This window comes from Pectinophora gossypiella, chromosome 1 (assembly GCF_024362695.1).
Source record: "Pectinophora gossypiella chromosome 1, ilPecGoss1.1, whole genome shotgun sequence".
NCBI lineage: Eukaryota > Metazoa > Arthropoda > Insecta > Lepidoptera > Gelechiidae > Pectinophora > Pectinophora gossypiella.
The window spans coordinates 14,618,214-14,645,486 of record NC_065404.1 but is presented as its reverse complement, the minus strand read 5'-3'; the positions used below and the strand labels follow the sequence as shown (position 1 = coordinate 14,645,486).

Genomic DNA, 27,273 nt, shown 5'->3' with positions numbered 1-27,273 from the left:
TTGACGAATTTTGTTTTTCTGTGTCTGATAATATATAGGAAGGCAGGAGGATAATGATTTTAAGTAGTCGTTGCAAAAATATTTTTGACAAGATTATTTATTTTTAAAGAAACATTTTGATATATTTTTAATTCTTACTTAGTATTTTTTTTTACTTGCTCGAATATTTACATAGAGATTAACTATTGTAATTAAAAGTGTATTTATAACTAACTTGATAAAATGCTTTTTTTTAAATAAGTAACTATAAGTACAAACACTTTTGATATGAGTAAAATAAAATAAAAATAAACATTTTAACCCTTCACTCACACATGTACCACGTACATATCGTCATACAAAACCTAATACTTCGCGCTCTTATATTTTTTATCCAATTGCTCGCGAACAAATGCATCGGTAGCACAATAAAATCCATCACGAATCATATTATTGTGTTACCTATACAAAGTGATTGTCACTCGCGGCACATGGCGGCGCGAAGGACGCACGAGGCGGGGCCTTGCACGCCACGCCCACAGAAAAACGGCGATAGCGATAAGGTCGAAATCACTATGGAGATTCGAGAGATTTTCGGCTTTAGCGAACAGAAAGCCGGTTGAGTGCAAGCGAAGTGTGTGACGGCCTTAATACATACTCGCAACCCGCGCCGGTCGCACGCTCCGCGACCGACCAATTCGAATTCCGATTTCGAACATTCCAAATTTTCTACTTCTTGATTTACAAAATTTAGTAGCCAGTTCCGTTATGCGTTAGGGCTTTAATTTTTTTTTTGAAAATATTTTTTTATTAACAATGGAAGTTAGTGCTATACCTCCCATGCCTCTGGACTTCTCTATGGTGAGGAATGGAAGTGGTTCTCCTGGAAGCAGCCTCCGGGAGAATTCTCCGAGACCTGTGTCCAATAGCGCCTTCAGAGTTGTCACGCCAAAAGGTAAGAAATATTCAAGAACTTAAGAAATATTTTTCTAAATTGCTCCAAATTGCTCTTTGATTCATATTGACTAAACATAACAAACTTTTAGTTTAAGTTCTTATTAAAATTTGTCATCAAAAGCTCTTTGACCTTCTTCTTGCTAATTGTAAACACGAAAAATACATGGAAACTTGTTTTACCCCGCAACAAGTGTAATGCTTTCTTTACTACTTGTAATTGGTTGCTTATACCTATCTAAAATATTTTAATGCACTCAGACTTATAAAATGCGAGTTTTAAATTTCCAATAAAAGAGTTACCTAACTTAATGTAAACAATTTTATAATATCATGGCAACAAAATTTTCAATTTAAAATAAGTTAGTCTTAAAATTTAAATTCGAGAGCTCAGTAAAAATTGCGTTCCAATTTTAACCCTCTGAGTGTCGTAATTTGTGCGAGCGGTTGAAAATGATCACCGTATTGCGAGCCAGCGGATCGCGTAATCAATACGGATGTCAAACGAAACTTAATTGCGCCCCAACCCTCCATCGAGTGATCTGTTGCCTAATTTTATAATAGTTTTGTTGAAGTTGAGTTTTTTATGGAGACCGCTTGGTAATATTTAGCAATTTGCAAGAGGAAAAAAATATAGCGGTTTTACTTTATGACCATTAATACCACAGTAATAGTGCGGTGACTGCAAATATGTTACCTACTTTTAAGTTTATCATCGTGATTATAAGTTGGCCTTAAATTTTTGTAAAAAATATTAAAGAAGAAAATATTAAAATGAATATTTCAAAATATCAGAAAAGTCAGGCAGGTGGTAGTTGGAGGGTTAAGTAATCTTTCATCAGCATGACTACACATGAGCCATGTCAGGGGCCTTTGGAGGCCCTGACACCAGGGTTGATGTGGTTGGTATTCCACCTCACAACCCACACGATAAGAAGAAGCATGACTACTAAAATTTCAAGAAATATTGTAAACGCTAAATATTTATTGATTTATTTGCTTATAAAACCTTTTCTTAAAGTATTTTTTGTATTTTTAAATATAAGTTGCTGCTATTTCTGTGATCTACATGTTGTCATAAAACTTTTATTAATAAATAGATAAAATACTTTATTGAGCACAATGGACACAAATAATAATAATTATTATATACTATTTACATAGGTAGGTACAATAAAGAAAAAAAATCTCTTACAATCATCCTCGTCTACACATAACCAAGACTACAAATTAAACAAACAAACTTTGCAAGATACTTATGTTAATATTACTTAAAATTTCAAAAACAATGTACCCATATAAAATCCTTTTTAATATATTTTTCTGTTGTCATAAACTATATCTATTAATTAATAAGTACGTAAGCATTTCAGTTTTACGCTTAGTACCTAAAGGATAAAATGTAATACAATTTCATATTCATTTTCAATCTTATAGAAACTATAGGCAAGAGATATACTCTTTCTTTCTAAAACATTAATTTACATAATATTATTAATTTACATTATTTCTTCAAATATAAAATAGGGCTAATGACCAGGTTTCGCAGCTAAAATGATAACTATACTCTTCAGAATATTATTCGCTCTATTAATACCTGATTGGTCAAAGCTAGCCAACCATTGACTATTCAGATATTCAGATACAAAGGCAAGTCATGCGAAATGCAGTTGAAATATTAATTTTCAATTTTCATCCCAGCACGCTTTGATGAGGCGTTTTTTCTTTTTATCATATCTCCCTTTTATATATTTTTTTTTCTTTTGAATTGTAGAATGATGAATGGCGTTTCTAAGTGGTTTTCTTTTTAATCTAATATCACAAAGTGTGCCTAGTTTTAATTTGGTAAAAAATAAAACGTGTAAAAACTACTTGTAAAAAATCTACTCGGAATCTACTCTGCATCTAATTTGGAAGCCAAATAACTGAAATTTTATTACAATATTTTTAATAACATCTTGTGCCGAGGTTTTCTTGCATCTAGAGGTCCAATCAAGCAAAAATTTCCAGTTTTATATGGAATTATAATCACTATTAAGGAACAGATAACGTCGGTTTTTGTTTTGTTAATTTAAATAATTTTGATTTAGTAATATTTTTTAAATTATCAACATAATCAGCGACTCGTAGGTTTTTTAACTGGATATTTTCATTGTTTTAGCCCCTTGCCTAAATTTAAAATACGAGTATTTATCTACTTATATTGTCAAGTGTCAACCAGATATTTTTAAAGTACAAGCGGCTAAGTGTAAAATCGCTCCAACTCCCTTTGTAAGCGGCGGTACCAGACAATAACACCATAACACTAATCCACCGCGATCCGCGGCCCCTCGGCACGCGCCACGCGCCCTTCTCTCATTTTTATTTTATTTTATTTTATCTTAAATCGACAATATATTTTTTTTAACTTTTACGGCTTATTTAGTAGGTTGATCTATTCAGATGATGTAACATATAAAGAGCGTTATTTTTTAAACATTAATAAATTCCAATGAACTCCTCATATTGATAAGTCGTCTAAAAGGCTCCTGCAGCATTCGTGATCATACAAATTCACCTAATAACGGACGCAGAAACCGCACCATTAGATTTTTAGCTATTTCCACAGTCTAATGTCACTCGGGATTTGGGCCCAAAACGTCATTTCGAATTTACAAAAAAAAAATCATACATAAATAACAACAAACATACACACAACAACACATTAACATTGGCATCACAATATGTTTATAATAAGTACTTAAAACATAAATTGTTGTTGTTGTAGTGTATTTGTAACATATAAAAAAAGTATTGGATTTGTTTTTAAATATCAATAAAAGGAACTTACGTTTATGCCACTCAACTGCATGAAATCACTATTTTTATGCTATTTATATCACTATTTTTTAATATACATTATCCGTTTTCACAATTAGATTCCAACGGACATTTATAATTTAAGTACTTTTTAAACCTTTTTTGCACAGTTTAAAACTGTAATTGAAATTTATAAAAAAGGCTATTATGAGGTTAGTGACCATTTACTATTTAGATGATAGGAATAACCGTTATTAGGCGGCTAAATAACTGAAATGATATTACAATATTTTTAAAAACATCTAATGCCCTGTGCTGTGGTTTCCTTTCATTTACTTATGTAACAAGCAAGTATTTTCTTTTTATATACGGAATTATAATCGCTATAACAAAATGAATTGATGAATATGGAGCAAGCAAAAGAAGTATATCAGGATCGAAGCATATGGAATTCCATAATTTCTGCTTACCCTGGTGGGAAATAGGCCTGAGTTTGTGTAGGTATATATGTATAACAGAACAGAAAGCGACAATTTTTGTTTTGTTCATTTGAGAAAGTCTAATGACGCCATCATATTTCAAGATCAATTCAGGATTGTATTTGATTTTATTTTCAAACAAAAAATACCTACTTAAGTACATACAATTCACCTTCTCTATACTATGGTAGTGATAATAATTCCATATAACACGAAATAATTTTGATCAGGCGGGTTAAAAAGGCGCATATAGAAATAAGTGCGCAATGTCACCAAATGTCAAATAGCAATATTGTTTTTTTTAGATGAATTACTTCAATGTGGCCTTTCCCGTCCCCTTGCTTTCAGCATTGAACACCAAACTCGATAATTAGAGCAACGTGGCGGAATATGCTCTATTCTATATTCGCTGGATTAGGAATGGTGATCACCAGTAATTTGGACGTACATGAGGATGATAATAGACATACACAGACAAACAATATTCTGAAAACAAATATACCTAACATTATTTTCTACCCTTACCTTCAAAATAAAGAACTAAAATCAAATACACAACCGATCAATTAATAAGAGAAAAGATAATCCTGATTGCTAATAATTTCTCTGCGCGCTCGAGACATCTGATCCCGGCCATAATCCGATTTGTCTGATCGACTGGCCATTATTCGATTTGCCATTATTTTTGTACGCCTTGCAACATACGAGACATTGATTTTAATAAGATTGCCTGGCATTATTCTATGCAAGTACCTATATTTATTGTCTTTTTGTGGACATATTTTTGGGAACCATAAGATCTTATAAAAAGTCTCGAAATTGGAGGACTGAGTAAATACACACTCACCCATAACGGCCATCACTATTTTTATTGCATTTCAAAAGACATACATATAAAGATATACATACAAAAACAACGCTTATTTCCCATCGGAGTAAGCAGAGACTGTAAAATAAAAAAAAAACCTCAAAAAACAAAAAAACGTATCAAAAACGTATTGACGATATAACGTGTGTTTTCTTTTTGTACGGAGAAGCCAAAAAGTATTTCTTAATATTTTTGTATTCATGTTTTACGTCATTAATTTAGACTTTACTAACTACTCATAAATACGCGACTAATTTAATAAATACGTCATAGAAGGGAAGCTACAAGGAAAGAGAGGAAGGAAAACACCAAGAAGAGCTTACATGGAACAGATTAAAGAGAAGGCGAACGTCGTGTCTTATAAGGAAGTGAAAGAATTGGCCTTTGATAGATTAGAATGGAGAATGCTACACCGACAAGAGCGTGGCTCTTAAATTAGTGATGTGACCTCATGACAATATAATTATAAGCACGTCTATAACCTGGGCTGTAACAAATTGACTTGCCTGAACTAGGTTAACCGAGGAACCCCAAAAGCTGGGCGGGCTCTAAACCATTGAATTTGACTTTGTGAGTTTGAAATAAATAAATAAATTCATGTTTGGTCATACATTTGTGTCAGGTTTATGGCATTAGGCCCGCCACTCAAAGGAACTAAAGATAGCTGGCGAGGAGTGGTTGTAGGTATATTAGCATACACTATACACCTCTGCTCTACCCTTCGGAGATACACGCGTGACGCTATTTTTCTTGTTGTAACTTCCAAGAGAACCCAGTACTTACAACTAAACTAAATAATTTATACCTATTTACCTCTAAAACACAGTGACACGAGAAATCGGTTAACACAGCCGCGCGCATGTCGTCGGTAATTCGTTTATGCGTGTCTAGTGCGAACGCGCAAATTACGTTTCCATCCAAAATGACGGATCACGAACCCCTGAGCTACGAACTGTAATCTCGGGGAAAATCCGGGGAAACCTGGCCAGGAGAAAGGTAGAAAATAGTCCTTGAATTGTGTGTAGAATAATTGTATCTACACTTTACTTTACAAAAGGTTTGTTATGGTCAGAACTCGAATTATTATTTTAATGGGAATTTTTACAGTTAGTTGCATCACTATACAGAGATGGCGTTTACATCAATTTAGGCATAGAATAAGGTATATTAATATGGTAGGTTGTGTGGTGTGATATTTAACATGTCCATATTTTTATTTTTTTATTTAAATAGGTATACCAACAGTACGCATAATGGCCCCGATTCCTGCAGACACCGCCTAATTTTATTTTAAGTTATATCCGTCATTTTGTTATCCGTCGAGAAGGAAAGGAACGGATGATTGTCAACAAGTTAATTTTAAAACGAATGAATAACCCGGGCGAATAAAATAGGCATCTCGCTGGTATGTAATCCGTTTGACGTGCTGTCTACTTAACTCTGTCGGGTTATTGGCCGATGTAACATTTTTAGATGGTTGTTTTGAATTTCTGCTTAAAATTGACGTGTTTTCAATAAATTTTATGCCAGTCGATTACCTGTCTCTTTCTTTTTCAGTGGATAAGAAAATGACAGGTATAACTTAAAATAAAATTAGATGGCGTCTGCAGGAATTAGCACCATTGTTAAGTTATAAAATTCAAGTCTTAAATTATTTTTTGTATATCGTACACATGGCATTCACAATGAATACCACAAAACGTATATATCTAAGTTTCATGTAAGTAAGGTAATTTACATAGGTAATTAGAATATACGACTTGTATTGTGATTGAGCAATAAATCGCATTTTGTCCTATCTAGGTATTATTATTTAAGTATAAATAAATATGTATAAAACTTATTTAAGGGAAGTTATGCAATAACATAGTAGTAAGAGCGAATGACCTTTTAAAATCAAAACCCTATTGTTTAACTATTATCTCTGGAAATCACGGCCGCAAGAGGATATTACGTATAGTTACAATTTTAAACTACTAAATTATTAACAATTCTAAATTATTTGACTGTACGTAGCATTTTTCTTAAAACATAAATTATAGCGCGTGATGGAAATAAAAGGATTGTTTTGATGGATTTATAATAAACTTCCAGAAGAGATATGAGCGCCATCTGTTCTGTTTGAAAGAACCAGAATTAGTATACCTACTGGACACTTCCTCATTATTTTATTAAAGTCTACGCTGGAAGCAGACCCATATGATTGTCTGGCTTACCATTCATAAATTAACAGTCAACGGTCATCTTAAACATAACGAATCAAGAGCAACAGTTGAACCCAGATGTTTGCGACAAAACGACAAATCTCCCGTCCTTGGACACATCCGACGCATGATTCTCACACTCTTGACATTAAATCATGGCGCGAATATAATTACAATCTTTATGAACACAAGCACAATCGTTTAATGTGGGGAAAGAGAGAGAATGTGCATGCATACAACATTGACAAATTTTAATCAAACTATTAGATTAAAATAAAACTTCAAAAACATCTAAATATTGATTTTATTTGATACTTGTATTCACTTGATTGGGGTTATATTATAAAAGGCAAATTATATCTACCAATGCATTTGTCAGTATAGCTTTTGTTCTCCATTGCATTTTACGTACCTACTTCTGACCTCACCAACACCACTAAGGTAAACGCTCCTATTAACGCCACCCAAAAATCGACATCGTTTACCGCCACCTTTTTTAAATTGCGGATATTTTGAATTGTGTCTGAGATAGAAAATTGATTCAAATGTCAAAAGATACATGTATTAATTGACCATGAAACAAACATACCCCTGAGCGTGGGCAACAACAGTCTAATTTTTGATTGGTCTGTAAGTGTGCAGTGTCCGCGCAAGCAACGCGCTCCATACAAGCCACTACTGAAATGCATAAGCATACAACATTTTTTTCTTAAGGTTTTGTGTCCGATGAAACATATTTTTCTTCACTTTAGTAATTATAACTACTTGTTAATACGTTTAAGAACTGAGAAAGTATGCTATATTTGACATTTGTGTTAGTTTTAACTGATTAATTTGAGTTTTAAAATGTGGCGGTGATAGAAGCATACATTTGCAGTTTGGTTACTATTACCGCCACCTATGGCGGCGATCGATATTTGTATGATATTTGTATTTTTTAGTTATTTAAGGTAACATGCCCAATCATTCATAATGTTATCATCTTATTTTATAGTATGGTTCATGAACTATATTAAAATCTATTAACGCCACACATTTGGTGGAATTCAAGTATCCTGTGCTGCATATAAGTTAACGTATTTTTTTAAGAAATGTATGAACAAGTAGTTGAAGTAATTATGAATTTCTAATTTAAATACTTTATATATTTATTAAAATATGCTTTGAAAATGATTATTACATACGTAGCTCTCATTTTGAATATTTATTTGTTTTCTTAAGGCTAATTTTTATGTGGCGGAAATTGAAACACAGAAATTACATACATGTTTCTATTACCGCCACCATAGATTCCCTCTTATGATTTATAGACAGGGTGATGCATTATTCTTCGGACTGACAGAGACGGACGGACAGACCGAAACGGACGGACAGATAGAGACAGACGGACGGACAGACCGAAACGGACGGACAGATAGAGACAGACAGACGGACAGGGACAGACGGACGGACAGAGACAGAAGAACATACAGAGACAGAAGGACAGGCAGAGACAGACGGACGGACAGAGACAGACGGATAGACAGAGACAGAAGGACAGACAGAGACAGACGGATGGACAGAGACAGATGGACGGACAGAGACAGACGGATGGACAGACGGACGGACAGAGACAGACGGATAGACAGAGACAGACGGACGGACAGAGACAGACGGATGGACAGAGACAGACGTCAATTATGTATATAAATTTATGAAACCAAAAGATTTTTCTGTAGTTTATGTCATAATTCATTTAATAAAAAAATAACAATAATAATAAAGTTTATTGAAAACTCCTCATACAGAATCATTTCGTCAACTCCCGAAATCCTGAGGGAGATTGAGAGTTTCTATAGACAGCTATATTCCAAAACATCAGGCGAAAGCATGGCTTGAGACCCTCGAGCCAAGCTTACCCGACACTACACTGAAGATATCCCGGACGTCAGCCTGTACGAGATTAGGATGGCCCTCAAACAGCTCAAAAACAGCAAAGCGGCAAGAGATGACGGAATCACAGGAGAACTTCTGAGAGCGGGCGGAACGCCAATACTCAAAGCCCTCCAGAGGCTCTTCAATTCCGTCATATTTCAGGGCAAAACGCCGAGGGCATAGAGCGGAAGCGAGGTGATCCTGTTCTTCAAGAAAGGTGATAAAGCCCTACTGAAGACATACAGACCTATCTCGCTTCTGAGCCATGTCTACAAGTTGTTTTCGAGGGTCATTACGAATCGTTTCGCTTGCAGGTTTGACGACTTCCAGCCTCCCGAACAAGCCGGTTTCCGAAAAGGCTTTAGTTAGCATCATAGACCACATCCATATGCTGCGGCAGGTTATACAGAAGACCAAAGAGTATAATCTACCACTTTGCTTGGCGTTTGTGGACTATGAGAAAGGGAGACGTGAGCGGTGTTGCAGTCTCTTCAGAGGTGCCAAGTGGACCATAGGTACATCGAAAAGCTAAGGGACCTCTACCAAAATGCCACTATGTCAGTTCGAGTACAGAACCAGAGCTCTAATCCGATCCAACTGCAGCGAGGAGTAAGACAGGGAGATGTCATCTCTACGAAACTGTTCACTGCTGCATTGGAGGATATTTTTAAGCTTCTGGACTGGAAAGGATTTGGCATCAACATCAACGGTGAGTACCTGACGCACCTTCGATTTGCCGATGATATAGTCCTAATGGCTGAGACTCTGGAAGACGTGAACACCATGCTCGAGCATCTCAGTAACGCATCCCAACGAGTGGGTCTTAGCATGAACATGGCAAAGACAAAAATTATGTCCAACGATCATGTCGCACTCACTCTAGTTCAGGTTAGAAACGTTACACTCGAAGTTGTAGACCAGTACATTTACCTAGGACAAATAATCCAGTTAGGTAAGTCCAACTTCGAGAAAGAGATCTCTCGTCGGATCCAACTCGGATGGGCGGCGTTCGGGAAGCTGCGGAATATCTTCTCGTCCAAAATACCAGTGTCTCAAGACGAAAGTCTTTGACCAGCGCGTGTTGCCAGTGATGACCTACGGCAGTGAGACGTAGCCGCTTACTATGGGTCTCGTGAGAAGGCTCGGTGTCGCTCAGCGGGCAATGGAGAGAGCTATGCTCGGTATTTCCCTGCTTGATCGAATCAGAAATGAGGAGATCCGCAGGAGAACTAAAGTCACCGACATAGCTCGGAGAATTGCAAAACTGAAGTGGCAGTGGGCAGGACACATAGCGAGGAGAACCGATGGCCGCTGGGGCGGAAAGGTTCTGGAGTGGCGACCACGTGTCGGACGAGGCTCAGTGGGTAGGCCTGCTACAAGGTGGACCGACGATCTGGTGAAGGTGGCGGGAAGCCGCTGGATGCGGGCAGCGCAGGACCGATCGTTGTGGAGATCCTTGGGGGAGGCCTATGCCCAGCAGTGGGCGTCATACGGCTGTTGATAATGATGATTATTGAAAACAGTTCGTTTACAGTTTTTGTTGGAACGCTGTCTTTCAAACTAGGTGAACCTGTATTTTGAGAGACAGTGCCTTCCCAATTTATGTATCTATTAACTACATTAACAGTGGTAAAAATACGGTATTAAAACAACCTTTTTTTAAATAAAGTATTTTATTGTATCTGAATAGTTGGTTAGATATCTCGTTGGCGGTATTCGATGCAGCAAAGGCGGTAATAGAAAAAAACCGCAATTCATGTGGCGGTAATAGAGGCAAGTGAGTTTTCGGACATAAAATTATTTTTTATCCAAAATATTCACTCAAAATTAAAAATTCTTGATGTATTTAGCAGAAGACAGTCATAGCAATACAAATAAAATAAATAAGCTGCACTAGCAAATACAGAAGTACTTAATTTCTGAGAGGTAATCAGAGCATAGCTTAACCTGGCGGTAATAGGAGCGTTTACCTTATACTATTTTTATCTGCATTGAAATTTGCAGTTTCTTTAAGTTCATTATTTATCATAATAATGATGATATCTTCTATAACAGAGCTAACGAATTCCGACGGCAATTTTTCACCTTCAGCCGGTGACAAGGGAGACATCTCACGGGCGTTGTCAGTTCGTTGCGTCGTCACAACGCTATGATTTTAACGTACTGTGTGCTATAATCTGCATGTTGGTATGATTAATTTGCAGAGCGACGCACCGTCAACGCTCAGCCGTCGCAACGTCGGGTTACATACAACCCATCGTGTGGTCTCCCCTCTAACCCATTTACAAATTTCAACGCTGTAACCGTTCAAGTTCAACGCAAAATCTGCCAGAGGACGAGAAAGATTCCAGCTTCCCCATTAGGCTAATGGCTCGCACGTGGCCCAAATCCCTTCGTCGTACAAAAGCGATTTGCTGCCCAAATTCATTATTAATGGCCCTTTGATGCGGTGAGCCCAAGAAGCAGATGATTAGTTGATTGCGAGATTTTGCGCAATTCAAAGTGTTTAGGGTTTTAAGGTTCTTTAATCAATGCTTCTGTCAGCGACCGCTGCTGGGGTGTTACTTTCGAGGAGTTCCAACTTTCTTGGATTGGTCGAGAATGGATTCTGGTTTTAATTGAATCGATTTTAATTTGTCACGAAATTTACGGTGTGCCAGCTATACTTACCTACTTACATGTTAAATTTTAATTCTCTTAAATTAATTACTCCATAATTAATAACGTTGGCGATCATTTCAAAACTTTTGTAAAACATAAATTAAAGCATTTAAGTATGTCCTCCAATTTGGCATAATTATTTCTTTCCCCATAGAAGACTTAGATGTTTTAAAGTTAAAACCACGCTACAAAGGTTTAAGTAACTTGGCAATTTTTTTTTTAACCTTGAACGGAATTTCCTACCGCTTTGGCTACCACTACCTGGAGCACAAAAAGAGTTTTTACAACTATTGCTTCGTGTAATATTTTCCCAATCATAACAACTACTTCACCGAAAACGACCCCAAATTCGTCACTCTATACTTCCAAGTACTTGTTTGACCCAAAACTTTAAATCTTAACCTTATTAGGATCTTCCTGTTAGAATTGGTTGCGAAACGCGCGGCCACATCAAACGTCGGCGGTATGTCTAATGAACGCGGTGACTTTGTAGCATGAATCATGGTCGTCAATAGGATTGATTGTAACAATGCAGTAGGTATGGTCTTAGATTCATTTCCTCTTTAAAATAACGTTCGTTTTAATTACTATTTTGTTTTTAAACTTTTTGTTTTTGTAGCTGCGTAGTTTGCAGGTAATATTTATTTGTAATTTTGACATATTGTTTGATTTTTTGTAGTTCAAGGTGTCGTACACTATCGTGGCATAGTATTACATCGAAAAATGTATCTATCTGATAATTTACAAAGGATTTAACTAAACTAAAATCGACCTTACCTGTTTTATTATACCAAATTATAAAACTGAAAATTCTAATATTTATGAATTTTAAATTAGTGCAAAAAATTTTTTGACCATTTCAGTCTAAGATCGTATTTGCAGACCCTATATTGAACTTTAATCCCTCGGCCTGACACCTTACACCACATCGTAGCTCTAAAGCCAATGCAGAACGTAACAGCATACGCATAACGACTTTGACCTCAATTCCGCAGCTTCACACCAGGTCCCACGGGCGTCGGTTTCAGATGTGATTTCATTATTCGGAACTATTATGACCGTGACACGATATATTAGCACATTAATTGAAATTGTTTCACTAATAATAGTAGTAGGTACACATTTGTCAGATTTCATTCAGGATTGTCATAAATTATTTTAATCTCATCAGCAATCACTTGCAATGTTTCAATTTAAATACCGACGCAAGTCACCCGAATGATCCCTGTCAGTGAGGGCACAAGTACAGATCACCATAAACCAACTTGCAGCAGTAGGTAATGGCTCAGTGGTTACCAGCCCATTGCCTATAAAACTATCACATTTAAAAAATATCAAGAAGACATACAGCATTGTTGCTACATGCATTTAACATAACAACATAATATAGGCTCACGAATATATCCCAATTGGAGTAATCAGAGGTACATTTATGGCATGATGAACTAAGTACCCGCACCTCATCGAGCTTTCTGTTACATGCATTTGTTGTCAAAAATGCTACAAACTTCAAAATGTACAGTAAGCATATCCATTCAGAAATCAACATCTTCAGCCGGTGTTACCACTTCCTCATTCCTGTCAATCAAAATCCATTTCCAAATAGGCCAAAAAAATCCATTCATAAACGTCTGGGCTGCGTCTGACTATCGTCCAGTCACTGCCGATTCATTTGTATGTAGAGCAGTTCCCACAGCTAGCGCCTACGCAAGCTTAGTCACAGTTTGTCATCTGCTACTTTAATTGATCTAGGGATCTAGCCGTAAATTAAATCGTAGCTCATCAATGAACAGCTCGGTGTGTGACGATTTTTGCTATGTCCTTGTTTTTGTAACTCACTGTCTCTGTCTGTGTTTGTATTAAAAAGGCCACATTCAATTCAATTCAATTCAAATTATTTATTTCAGATTAATATCCATCAAACAACATTGAAAACATTCATTGAAAACATTGAAAATATTCATTTCATAAAACAATATTGCTATTTGTTCATTTTTTACTTTTAAATGCGCAAATATGAAATTGCAATATTGCTTTTTAAGGTGAATCTCTTCAATTAAGCCTTTTTAAACCACCGATATGTGTTTCAGAAGTTAAGATATACTTAACAATTTTCATATAATTTAGAGCCACTTGAACATTCATCGTAGCATTATAAACTTTGATATCTTATATACTTAATAATTTCAATGAATGACGATTTTGAATTGTGGTGATCCTTTTTTCGAATTCTTCAATATGTTCAGAATGCAGAACATGGATCACTTTGAGTTGTTACAGAAGATATTTTTACAGTGACTGTTTTAACTACTGTAATCTTGTGTTATTTACTAATGTCAAAAATATCTATCAATTTAAATTGCATTTATATCTGTTGTTTTTGTTTCCGTTCTAATTGTGGTTTCTTTTAAAAAAGTACGCAGAGCCACAATTGGTTCCAATTGAAATTTTGCCCTGAGAAAACATTCAATCTCGCACAATTAACACCTCTTAACCCGTTCCGACGTTCGCACGACAATCAACGCAGCGGATTCTATACTTTAATCGTTGCAAGCTCTTGTTTTAAAACCTATTGGTTTGACTGTATGTATGGTGTTTGTTGTACTGGAATAACGAATTTTAAATAAGCACTATTTCCAGCTCTGATTCCAATAAAAAGTAATTTTGTTAATAAATAAATAGCATAAGTATATAAACAACAGGGCGAAGGCCTCCCTTCGATCAATGGTAGGAGGTATAGAGCATACTAACTCCATCATACTGGTTTTTGATGGAGGAGTAAATATATAAATGCTACTCTTAATTTTGAAAGCTTAATTAGACAAAGTCATTTATAAATGACAATTATATTCAGATAGATGAAACCAAAACATTACCTACCTAATACACAAATGAGGAAAAAAGTACCTTACGTAATAAATTTTGATCATAACAATGGTCTCGCAAGAGGACCATAGGCACAAGACCCGGTCTTGACCCTTGATGAAGATTCGCAAAATAAAGGAAACGCCTTGATTGCCTCTCATGGACACAGATCTGGAAACGGCTCAAGTGGGCGTAACGTGAGAACAATCTTAGGATAAGCTCTGCGTTCAAACTGAAGTGAATTATTGCCTCAGCAACATACTAATTGTTTGTATTGCAGTTACTTACTACCCGTATGTCTGAAGGAAATCAGTTTTTGTAACTGAATGGTTATAACAACACCAGGTGGTCTAACAAATATTACAATTTGACATATATGTGCAATATCAACACAAATGGAAATATTTGGCTTTTTAGATGAATTGCTTTAATGTGGGCGTTTTAGACCTGTATAAATTATGACATAACTTTCTCTTTAGAGAAGAGGAGACCTATCAGGGGGTTAAAAAGGCCAAATCAAAGCAATTCATCTAAAAAGCAATATTGAAATTTGACATTTGCACATATAAAAGTAATTGCGCACTGCAAACAAATGTCAAATAACAATATTGCTCTTATAGATGAATTGCTTCAATGTGGCTTTTTATGCCCTTATCCATGGCGGTTTGACAGCACATCACCCACATATGGAGAAATTGTTTTTTTTTTGTTTGCTTCTATAAGGCCATAACGTGTTTATATAAACGTATTCAGCTACTTATCTTTTCGGGAATCAAAACCGTTAGACGAATAGCGTCCTTTCTGGCCTTTGGGCTGATCACCTGTCACATACGGTTCACCAAATTTTTTTAGCTAGGCTAATATGCCTCATCCGTATACTGAAGCAATGTCTGTGATGCACTTTTGTTCTTGACTGAATAGTCCAACACGAAAGTGGCGAGATCTGCCGCTTATTCGGCAGGAAAAAATTGCCTCCTTATCGCCCTATCCTCCAAAACTCTTACTTTGTCTGTCTTCTGATGACTTGTGGCTCGGTCTACATCATTAGGATTACTCCCTTGTTTATGTACTTGTGTATGTATTATGTGCATATATATATTTTGCTGCCACCTACTGAAGTGAGTGACATGTGTAATTCTATCTTGAGAAATTGCGACCGCAACAGCAAAAAGCACCAAATTATTATTTAACAATATTTCCTGCTTATTATTATTCCCAGAAACCGTAACAAATTTTAATTAGCCAGCTTTGTTATCGTTTTGAAAAGTTAATAATAATCTGGAGCTCGAGCCAGGAAGCGGTGACCTGGTGTGACCTAAGCATGCCACATGCAATGCGAATAAAAATGAAAGAATCCTTATTACTGGTAAAGTTATAATAGAACTCTTGTTTAATGAGATAAGCGATGCTCGGTAGACTGCGTGTCACCAAGATAAGAATGTAGATGACCGTTTTCTAAAGCATCTTATTCTGCTTATGATTGATCTTTATTATTCGGCGAAATCGTTACACATAATTTTGGAGACTTGTCAAAACATGTTATTTTGTACTCCAAATGAAGATTTATTTGATTAATAATGTTTTAAAAAATGCAGTTTCTTAGAAATTAAAAATTAATCGAATATTTTAGAAAAGATTGCTAAACTTAGGTTCAATACAAATTGGGCAAAAATATCACCATTGCTATCTCCTAATAGGCTAGATGACCATCAATTTTAATGAGATGTTTTCATCATCATCAATTTAAGAGCCACGCTCTTGTCGGTGTAACATTTTCTATTCTTTCAATTCTTTGACTTCCTTACAAGACACGACGTTCGCTTTCTTTTTAATTTGTTCCAATAATAATTTAAAATATACATATTTTAATTTGCTTGTTTTTTTCTGTTTGTTGTTGATGAACTAAAAATTTTAAAACGGCTTTCATGAAAATACTGCCTAAGTCCACTCCGTCAATTAACACGGTCAAACGTCGTGGATTCGTAATTCCTGGTTAAGTTTATAAATACATCATGATGAAAATTAAGATTGGTTTTAGACTATCCTAGTCTTTTACCCAGTCATCTATTTACCTAATTTCTTCTAGAGAAGTTATATTAATAAACCAGAACATTATTGCATCATCTATAGATTGATTCCTATCATGCCATCAGCATGTGATGCCTATTGGGTTCATCCCAGACTTCTGTAGACTGTCCACTCTCAGTGGGTCGTTATGCGCAATAATAATCCTACTGTACAGTTGACCACCCAAGATCTAAGTAACGAGACACCCGGATTAGGAACTAAAATCTTTAGAGATGGCCTTAGTATTATTTATTTTGTTATATTTTGGCTTCTCTTTCCTTTCCAACATATTGGGACATTGTATGCGAAGAGCTGATCACCTGTCACTATATAATTTATCATAACCATCTTAGGATAGGACTTTGTATCAAAAGTGGCTGCAAATTGGCACTCGTCTCTATGTATATTGATGTAGGTAGGTATGAGTTTATTTATTCAATGTACTTTTGCTTTATGAATAAGCAAAGTCCATTGTGCTACCTATAAAATGATGATAAAAATTATAAAAGCGATGCGGTCATTTCAAAATGTTTTATATAAAAAAACGTCGTGCGGGTCAAAAACGGAAATATATATTGTTTTTAATTGATGCAAATATAAATCGCAATATATAATCGTCTCGTCGTTGGACTTATTTAAAAACTTTATTGAATCTTGAACGCGGACAGGAAGATGATTGCAATGATCATTGCATAAACTTCAATTATTATCATCAAGATGCTTTGTAGGTCATTAATTTAGGTCATTTTATAATATTAGTAATGAAAATTATACCTCAACATGCTATGAACTTACTCTTTATAAATATCGACGCGAGGCTCTGTGCCTAGCAACGAAAGGACTTTTAATACATCCGCCGTAATTGCCATTTGCTTTGTCTTCAACCTCTGAGCACAGTTGCTTTACTATTACTTTCTTTGTAATCTTATCACCGGATATCGCTCAAATGAGTGACTCTTTAACACTTCGCTTGGCATTAATATTTCAATATCATTCGTGACAACTTCATCTATAAAGGTATCAGTGGTATCAGACCTCTCCACTCATTCCTTGTCCATTCATCGAATGATTTGAAGTACATCGGTCGCTAATAATAATTCGAATGAATGAATGAAAGGACGGTCCCATTGATGGATGTAAATGGTCTATTGTCTTATGACATCTAGAGCTAATTGATGTTCAGCGGCCGCTTTGAGTCTGATAAGAAAGTCTATGTTGGTGGCATGTCCTTTGCCGATGACTTTTATATGATTTCAATGTTAAATTTTACTTGTAAAGGAACTTATACTCTGTTACCATCAGTGTTTTTAATGTTCACTTTGATGATATAGTTATTATTGAGGTTTGCGTTACTCTTTTAGACGATTATACACCTCTTATTTGGAGCCTTAGAAATAAATCACTTTTGAAAGAATTTGGATGATCCATAGGATGTATGAGTATGAACCGTTGTTGTATTTTAGACATTATTGTTATTTTTAAAGTTTAATATGACGAAATCTGCTATTCCTTCAACTACTTTTCCCGTGCTTTGCACATCGCAAATCAACATGACCAAACATCTTCGAGTATTTCAAGTACTCTACAAATTTTTATGTCAAAGCTATCGCATTCTGCTGCGCTATAAAGTCCAATCTAGCAGGATCAGCCCACGTCAAATCATCTGCGATAATAAACTGAGCATCAATTGAAGTTGCAATTCACACTGGGTGTGCCGGACGCGCCACTCAGAGGGCGCCACTTCATCCGGCGCCACTGGTTATAGGGTTATAGAAATAAGATTACTTACTCTTGTAGTATTATTTATCGATGGTCATACTAGTTTCTGGTTACGTACGTCTCGATTGACACTTGTGTTTGTGGGTTGGTTCTAATTGGGTTCGGCAGATGAACCTCTTTGGTTATTTTTGATGCTTTTTGTAGGACAACACAATAACAATCAATATGTCTTCTAGGTTTTTTTTATAGATTTTTGTTTTGTGTGGCTTCCTTTGCTGGATTGGACAAATGAGGAGATGGTCTTAAGTAATGACCAGTGATCGGGATAGGTAGTACCATTTGCGACATTTGTCTTAACATGGATATGCATCCTAACTCTTGAATCTCGACACACAATATTCGAATTTTCATTAGCATTTATTTTTATATTGTCAATTATTTTAGTACTTTGCATGTTACGTATTTATATTGTTTTTTTTATTTATAATTTTTTATCATGCTTTTTTGTTTTTGTTTCTTTAACCACAACATTCAGGGTTTATGCCAAATTACCTATCCCGATAACTGGTATTGACGCTGTATTCTCAATTGTTTCTTTTTGGAGCAATAAGTAAGTACATTTGAATTTTTATGAGGAGCGCTGGCAACTCAACACTTGATATCAACAAGATGTGTAAGCAATGTAAGAATGTCAATCTATGTCATCCATAAGCCAAGAAGATCACCAGCAACACGCAACTTAAACACTTTATAACGGATGAGCATTGGGCTCACGATCCTGAGGCCCCGGGTTTGAATCCCGGTAGGGACATTTCACAAAAATCACTTTGTGATCCCTAGTTTAGTTAGGACATTACAGGCTGATCGCCTGATTGTCCGAAAGTAAGATGATCCGTGCTTAGGAAATACATTAAGCCGTTGGTCCCGGTTACTACTTACTTATGTAAGTATGTAGTCGTTACATGAGCCATGTCAGGGGCCTTTGGCGGTTCAGTAATAACCCTGACACCGGAGTTGATGAGGTTGGTATTCCACCTCACAACCCACACGATAAGAAGAACACTTTATTGAGCCGCTACATCATAATTTATTCATTTGAAGCGTGTCTGTCTGTGATTTAATATATAAATTGGTCGCGGTGATTGCGCCTTTATACAGGAGGTTAGAATAAAGGCCAGGCAATCCTGGTCACTATTCGACAAGTAGGAATCAGCACGCGACACTTATGTTTTGGTCTGAGTCATAAGCTATTATGTACTACTAAATACCTACTACTGCTAAAGAAATACAACGTAAATTTTTTACAAAAAAAATTGGGTGAAATAATTCATATTTTTTATTTTATTACTCTTTCTGACTGAAAAGTAAAAATAAAAATTAAATTAATATATTATTTATTGGTGCTAATTCCAATCATCTGATTTAATTTTAAATTAAACCTGTCATTTACTTATCCGCCGAAAAGGAAAGTAGGTTCTCTGGTGGCATTAACTTCTTGATCTTGAGCGCTGATAGCTCTCACTCGGTACAATATAAAAATACAAAGCATTTGTATGCGCCATCAATTCAATGGAATTCCATAGTCTCTGCTTAATAAACAAATAGAGGCATTTATAAAAATGATTAGTGTTTTTTTTATATTTGGATCAGATAATTATATTGCTACATATTATTGCTTCTCTTTATTTTGATCAGAATAATAATGGGTGGAAGATGTGTTCTGCCTAGGTGTAATAATAAATATAAAAGATGCATGTCTGTTATCCATGAAATTAGAAGGTTAAAGGAAGGCAACATTGGACAGCGCCACCTATATTTATTTTTGGGTACGTAGCCTTATTCCGCCTTCCGCCGCATTCTATGGCTTGCACCTATTCGAGGCACAGGAAGCAATGGCACAATTGGCGTTGTCAGCGATAATTTAGAGATGAACCCGCGCCCGGACGGGCGTCATTGATTCCTGGCGCCATTCGGCCGTCTTTTGTTTTTAACTTTTTATACCCGGCCATAGTTCAGGGAGACATGTTGACTCATAGAACAATTTGAAGCTATTGTTTTATTAAGGTGAATGTATAATGGCTTTGTAATAGGCTAGTTTCCAACTAGTCAAATCAGTTAATTTTTACCAAAGGTCAAACAAAACACGAAATGACTATGGAATTTATATGAAAAAGCAACCTGTGACGTCATAGAAAAACGTGGCAAAATGACGCAGTTATTATTAAAATTTTCTTTAAGTATTAATTCATCAATAAGTGTAATAGAAAAAAGAAAAGGTTTTTTAATAAGAATTTCATTTTTGACTTAGGAAACTCCCCAATTTTATGTACAGGTAAGGATAGGGAATATTAGAGCCGATTGGAGCATTTCGTTTGGTCTGTTTATAAGTTTTTTATGTTACTTTCTGATGGAACTAGAAACTACATACCCGAGCGGCGTCCGTGGTCCAGTGGTTAAGTATTATGCTCACTATCCGGAGGTCCCGGGTTCGAATCCCGGTGGGGACAAATCACAAAAAACACTTTGTGATCCCTAGTTTGGTTAGGACATTACAGGCTGATCACCTGATTCTCTAAAAAGTAAGATGATCCGTGCTTCGGAACGCACGTTAAGCCGTTGGTCCCGGTTACTACTCACTGATGTAAGTATGTAGTCGTTACATGAGCCATGTCAAAGGCCTATGGCGGCTCAATAATAACCCTGACACCAGGGTTGATGAAGTTGGTATTCCACCTCACAACCCATACGATAGAAGAAGACTACACACCCGTAAATTCACGCCCAAAATCCTCAATTTTATATTTGAATTTTGAATGAATCACTCCCAGACCAGCAGAGAAGCTCAAGTAAGTCCTCTGCTTGTACAATCGCTCATCATAAACGGTACAACAAATCCACAGCAATCTTGACATTAGCATTCGACGGCCTGGCGCCACCGAATCGCTCGCTTCCTTTGGCACTGATTGTCCTTGCCTCTTATCGTCCTTATCCTGTTTTGAGATGTCCGTCCGTCCGTCCGTAGTATATGCATATAGATAGCTCTCGAGTTGGACAAAAAAGTGCAGAGACCGAAAACCAAAAAGTCATTGCCCATCGAGGTTTGATGTCAAAACTTTGAAATTCTGAGTGCATCAGGAAGGAGATTCATAAACGACGCGAAGTGTAAATTTCATCTTACCTATGTTTTAAATATAATTCATAAAAAGTAGTCACTCAAAATATAAAGTCAGTTAGAGTTTAAGGCTGTTCTCCAAAGGACCACGGTATTTAAATATACAAGTTGTTAGTGACATCGTAACGAAAAATTTGATGGATGATTCAAATTATCATTCTGAGTTGATATCGAAAGGAAAAAAAATCATGAATTTTCCAAGCGAAAATTCCAATTGATATCAACTCAGAATCATTGTCTGAATCACCTCCTCAGTATTCATTACAGTGTCACTAACACGTACCTATACGGCTACTTGTGAGTACTTGGACGGAATGTAAGTGACATCGTAACGAATACTGAGGGGAGGCAGAGGTACATGGACCATCGTAAGATGATCTAAGTAACCACACCTCACCGACATATCAACTCTGAATCGGAGTCTGAATCACCCATCAAAGTTTTCGTTACGATGTCACTAACACCCTGTATATTTAAATACCGTGGTCCTTTGGAGAACAACCTTAAACTCTAACTGACTCTATGTTTTGAGTGACTACTTTTATGAATAAGGTATAACCTATTTTACAATTACAATTTTACAATCCGATTTTATTTTATTTATTAAGTTATAAATTTGTCAATACTGATTGGAAGAACTTCAATAATAGAAAGGTTCTTCGCTAACAGAATTTGCCTTTCCTAATCTTTGATAAAGCGGTCTTAATGTGGGCGGCTCCATTAAATAATTATCAATACGATTACAGATTATTTTTGATGAATTGTGGCTCAGCCCACCCTGATAGGGATACGGGCGTTATTATGATTATACGACTGCGTTATATAAAACCAAGGTTATTATTAAAAATATGTATTACTTACATAATATCACGTTCCATATCGTAGGTATTAAAAACTATGGACCCAGAGGGGGTGAAGTCGCGCCCGATACGAATTGGTGCGGGGCAGAGAGTTACCGTTCTATACGTAAATATACTGAAGAAAAAAGAAACGATACTTTTGTTATTGCTTATCTTACAAGACAGAGTGACTACATAACTTAGTATTCCTAGTAAAATTACCGAACTGGTTACTTATATATATTATTTGTAATTATTAATTCCAATGTTTATTTATAGCATTTAAATACAATATGTCACTTATAAATAAAAATTACGACTAATTAAGACATTTTAAATTATTGCACTAACACTGCAGGTCAGTTTAAAATACCGCTCCTTCTCGTATTTGTATATACAGGGTGTTAGTGACATCGTAACGAAAAAAAAAATGGAACGCCTATTTTATTGTACTAAAAACGATGGTGGGTGTTTTTCTTGTCGCAAATGTTTAATTAAGATTTTCAATTTTTACTGTGCCGCAATGTAAGTCGAACAACGCGCCACACAGACGCTAAACTTACGCGCGGCTACGTTACGCGTGTGAGATACGATGTTGATATCTAGGTAAGAGTTTTCATTCTCTTGTATTTAGATGCTTAGTAGTGGTTCAACGTTTAAAAATGTTGTTTGTTGAAGTAGAACACCTACTGCCACGATTTTTCACGCACGGTACCTACCTACCAGTTATTAAAACGTTCCTAACTTATTAACAATAAAAACCCTACTCTTGCCTTACCTTAATTGTTATTCCTTCGGATGAAGTACCTAGGTAGGTAGTTAGGTACCCTAGAACATGTCACGTCACGTAGGTATGCAACATCGCGTTTCCTCCGCGGTAGGTAGGTATCACACGCACTCACAAACACAACACCTTGCTCTTTAATAAACATCAACAATCTTCCATAATTTTGCGCAGTAAATGGTCTATGATCTATCATCATAGTCGACACTACTCATTTACAGAATGAAACAAACACTCACAAACACCAAAAAAATATCCTCGAAAAACATCACGCGATTCGGGTCAAGCTTAGTATTCGACTGAGCGGAAGCGCGCGGCGGCGGCGTTAGCGCAAAGCATCAAAGGCGCCGACTAAGGGCGCCGACGACGCACCGGCCGCGGCCGAGTCGAGCCGACGACTAGAGAGAGAGAGAGAAGTATGTTTATGGTGCAAGTGACAGAGAAAGAAATAGTATCTGTTCGTATGCCTACTTTATTGGCGAGCGTTGCCCTTGACCCGTGCGCCGGCTATTCACCTGCGCATAGCTGAAGTTGTAGATACGTTATTATTATTATTGATGACATTGATAAAATTTAATAATTAGTAATTTTTATTTGTTTATTTTAAATGTGCGTTCTATGCAGCTTAAAACACAATATGGGACTGAAAAAAATCTATTATTTTTATGAATTTGGCGACAGGAAACTTCACTTGATACCTATCAACTCAAAGAAATACCTAGTATCTGTTCGTAATGCCTACTTTATTGGCGCGCGTTGCCCTTGATCCGTGAGGCTATTCACGTCCGAGTATCCATCAAGACAGATCAAACAAGCCCTAACTCGGAGGTCTTGCGTCCCAGGATCCTTTAATTATGTCTTAGAACCTTCTTGGCCTATGTGGTCCAGTGGTTGAGCGATGGGATGCGGAGGGTCCGGGTTCGTATTCCGGTGGGGACATATCACAAAAATCTGTTTATAAGGCCTTTGGTTGGGACGTTACAGGCTGATCACCTGATTGTCCGAAAGTAAAATGATCTGTGCTTCGGAAGGTACGTTAAGTCGTTGCTCCCGTCTACTAGGTACTTATGTAAGCACGCAGCCGTTACATGAATATTGTACACAGAACAGGATAGGTTTAATTAGTTCTTTACTGATGATTTAACAATGAGATTTAAAACTACGAATAACTTAGTACTTAGTACCTCGGTACGGTACCAACATGTAACAAGAAAAATAAGATCACTCCACTCGGACAATTTTTTTCTTTGAACATGCCGACATTGCCTACGCGGCGGAGTTGCCGAACTATCGATAGGTAGATTATCAATTGTTGAACTTGAAAATTGTCTAAACTATCGAAAGTAGTGATAGTACATTTAGATCGATACTAGCGATAGTACCGATAGGTCTTGCTTTGTAACAATAATGGGTATTGATCTAAAAGATTTATTTATTTTCGATTTTTGTGTAGCGAGGTTTTGCGTAGGTACTTACATACTAAGTTGGTGGATGGTTGACATAGTAGGTAACTAATTACCTAATCTGTGGTGGTTGTGTTAGTTGGTTGTTAGTTATTCTAATGACAACAAAGAATACAATTATTTACTGTTTCAACTGTTTTAGGTAGATAATGGCCCTGATTCCTATGAGTAAATGAATGAATAACCCGGTCGAATCAAAAAGGTATCTCGCTGGTAACTTAATTCTGTCGGTTGTTTTAGATTTCTGCTTAAAATTGACGTGTATTCCATAAATTTTATGCCTGTTGATTATCCGTCCATTTAAGAATAAGAATAAAATAAATTTATAATTTACGATAGACAGAGAAAGAAATAGGATCGGTTCGTAGTGCCTACTTTGTAGGCCGCGCCGCCGCCGCGCCGCCGGCGTGCGGCGCGGGGCGCGCGGAGCGGGGCGTGCGGAGCGGGGCGCGCGGCGCGGTGCGTGTGGCCGTTGACCCGTTCGAGCAGCTGTTGTCTCCATTACATCGAAAATTTTCGATAATTTGTCATTATTGTTTTTTTTATTGAAATTTGGGTTCTATGCAGCTAAAAGCACAATATGGAATTGAAAATAATTAAAAACAAAACTCAAAATTTCATGAATTTTGCGACGGAAAATTCCACTAGATATTAACTCAGAATCATGGTCTGAATCATCCCTTTCAGTATTCGTTACGATGTCACTAACACCCGGTATATATACTTATGTTATATATGTAGAAAAATGTATATATTCGAGTAGATTATATTATTATACATATATATGTCGGAGTTAGTTATGAAGTAAGAAGAGATATTAATCAAGTCTTCTAACGCCCGTACTGAAGATGGAAAATCATAATTACGATAATGCATAGAGTTTAGTTATAAATTCCCTCCTCCTTCTTCATGATGATCCGACATTATAATATATTATATTAGGTGTGTATGAAATAATTGTATTTTTTAATCCTTTTGCTTTGCAACGGTATTACATGCAATAGCTGCTGATAAATGTAATTACAAGCGAATTATCTTGTTGATGTAGCTGTGATTACCAAAACACACGTCTTGATATAATATTATCTATGGTACTAATCACATGAACGTTCCAAAGCCGATTTATTTATTACGCAGCATGGACTTTGTTATGTGGGTGCCATGAAATGTGAAAAAAAAAAAGAACAAAAAAAAGTATTTTTTATCGTATAATTACTATAATAATTTTGCTTTGGTTGCCAAGTACTGATTAGTCGGACAAGGTAATAGTGGTGGTGTTTTTTTTAAAGAACAATTGTGACTTTTTGGATGCAGTGATAAAGGAAATGAATTATGTTGGATTATGGAATTTCTGGGTGAAAATGAAATATGGCAGGTAAGAGCATAAGGATTCAAAAAGTAGGTAATCTAAAGATTTACTTACTTATACAAACATACATAAACAGCCTATATACGTCCCACTGCTGGGCACAAGCCTCCTCTCAATCAACCGGAGGGGGTATGGAGCATACTCCACCACGCTGCTCCAATGCTTACTTATACAAAAGGTTAAATATACCTAAGTAAGTAAATAATTAGACTGAATTATACAAACGACTTGTCTCATTATGAGTAGGTAATTGTTGTGTGCGACAGGCTAATCATTCTCCATCTTAGGTTCATCATATCCATCTCGACATCGACATCGACAATTATTGGTTTAGGCCTGTGGTGGATTCGAACCGGTGACCTCAAAGTGAGAGGCAAACGTTCTACCAACTGGGCTACCACGGCTCTTCGACTCGAAAACTAAAAAAAGCAAACAAAAGTATACTAGGCAAATACTACTAGGTTCTTAGATTCAAAACGGAAAATGCAATAATAGTTTTTTTGACGTGACTTATGACGTAGATTTGCCTTAGGCATTAACTTGATCGGACAAATGTGGAGCAACAATAATAGAGGAGAGTCCCATTTACTTAACATTATTAGTCATCTGACAACTCACGCGCCGCAGAAGTGATCAAGCCCTGAGGGCAACGGGCGTGAGCCAGCAAATCAAGACTAACCACTTCATTGATAACGCCAACTTACAATTGGACAATTTAGTTGCGCCGGCGCCAGTGCCGCTAAGATTGCGCTAAATATTGTTGCTTAAACATTCATAACATAAAATAAAATAACAATAAATACTTTATTGCACACGCGAGAAATACAAAAATATAAAACAAAAGAGAAATAGAAAGAGTGGAATAGGCGGCCTTATATCATTCAGCATAGAACTATACAGATACAGTCCGGACACTTCATACAAAAATAATTTCTTACCATGCGCACTTTACGCGTAAGTGCGAGCCAGGACAGTCCACGCGAATAAAGAATAATACTCGTACACGTAATAGCCTCCGTGGTCTAGTGGTTAGAGCGTTAGGCTCACGATCTGGAGGTCCGGGTTCGATTCCCGATGGAGACTGATGGTACTACAAGTACCTTCTTCTACTGTTATCAGGGATGATAGGTCAATATC

The 27,273-nt window shown here is 36.4% G+C and overlaps 1 protein-coding gene across 2 annotated transcripts in view; it reads left to right on the top strand.

Annotated features, from left to right (window-relative positions):
- Positions 1-644: 644 nt before the first annotated feature.
- The window catches only part of LOC126370451 (zinc finger protein Gfi-1), a 79,955-nt gene continuing 53,326 nt past the window's right edge, over positions 645-27,273 (top strand). For both annotated transcript variants that reach the window (XM_050015300.1, XM_050015289.1), the window contains exon 1: positions 645-934. In XM_050015300.1, the coding sequence (XP_049871257.1) occupies positions 796-934 (139 nt within the window). In that variant the 5' untranslated portion in view covers positions 645-795. The remainder of the gene's footprint in view (positions 935-27,273) is intronic.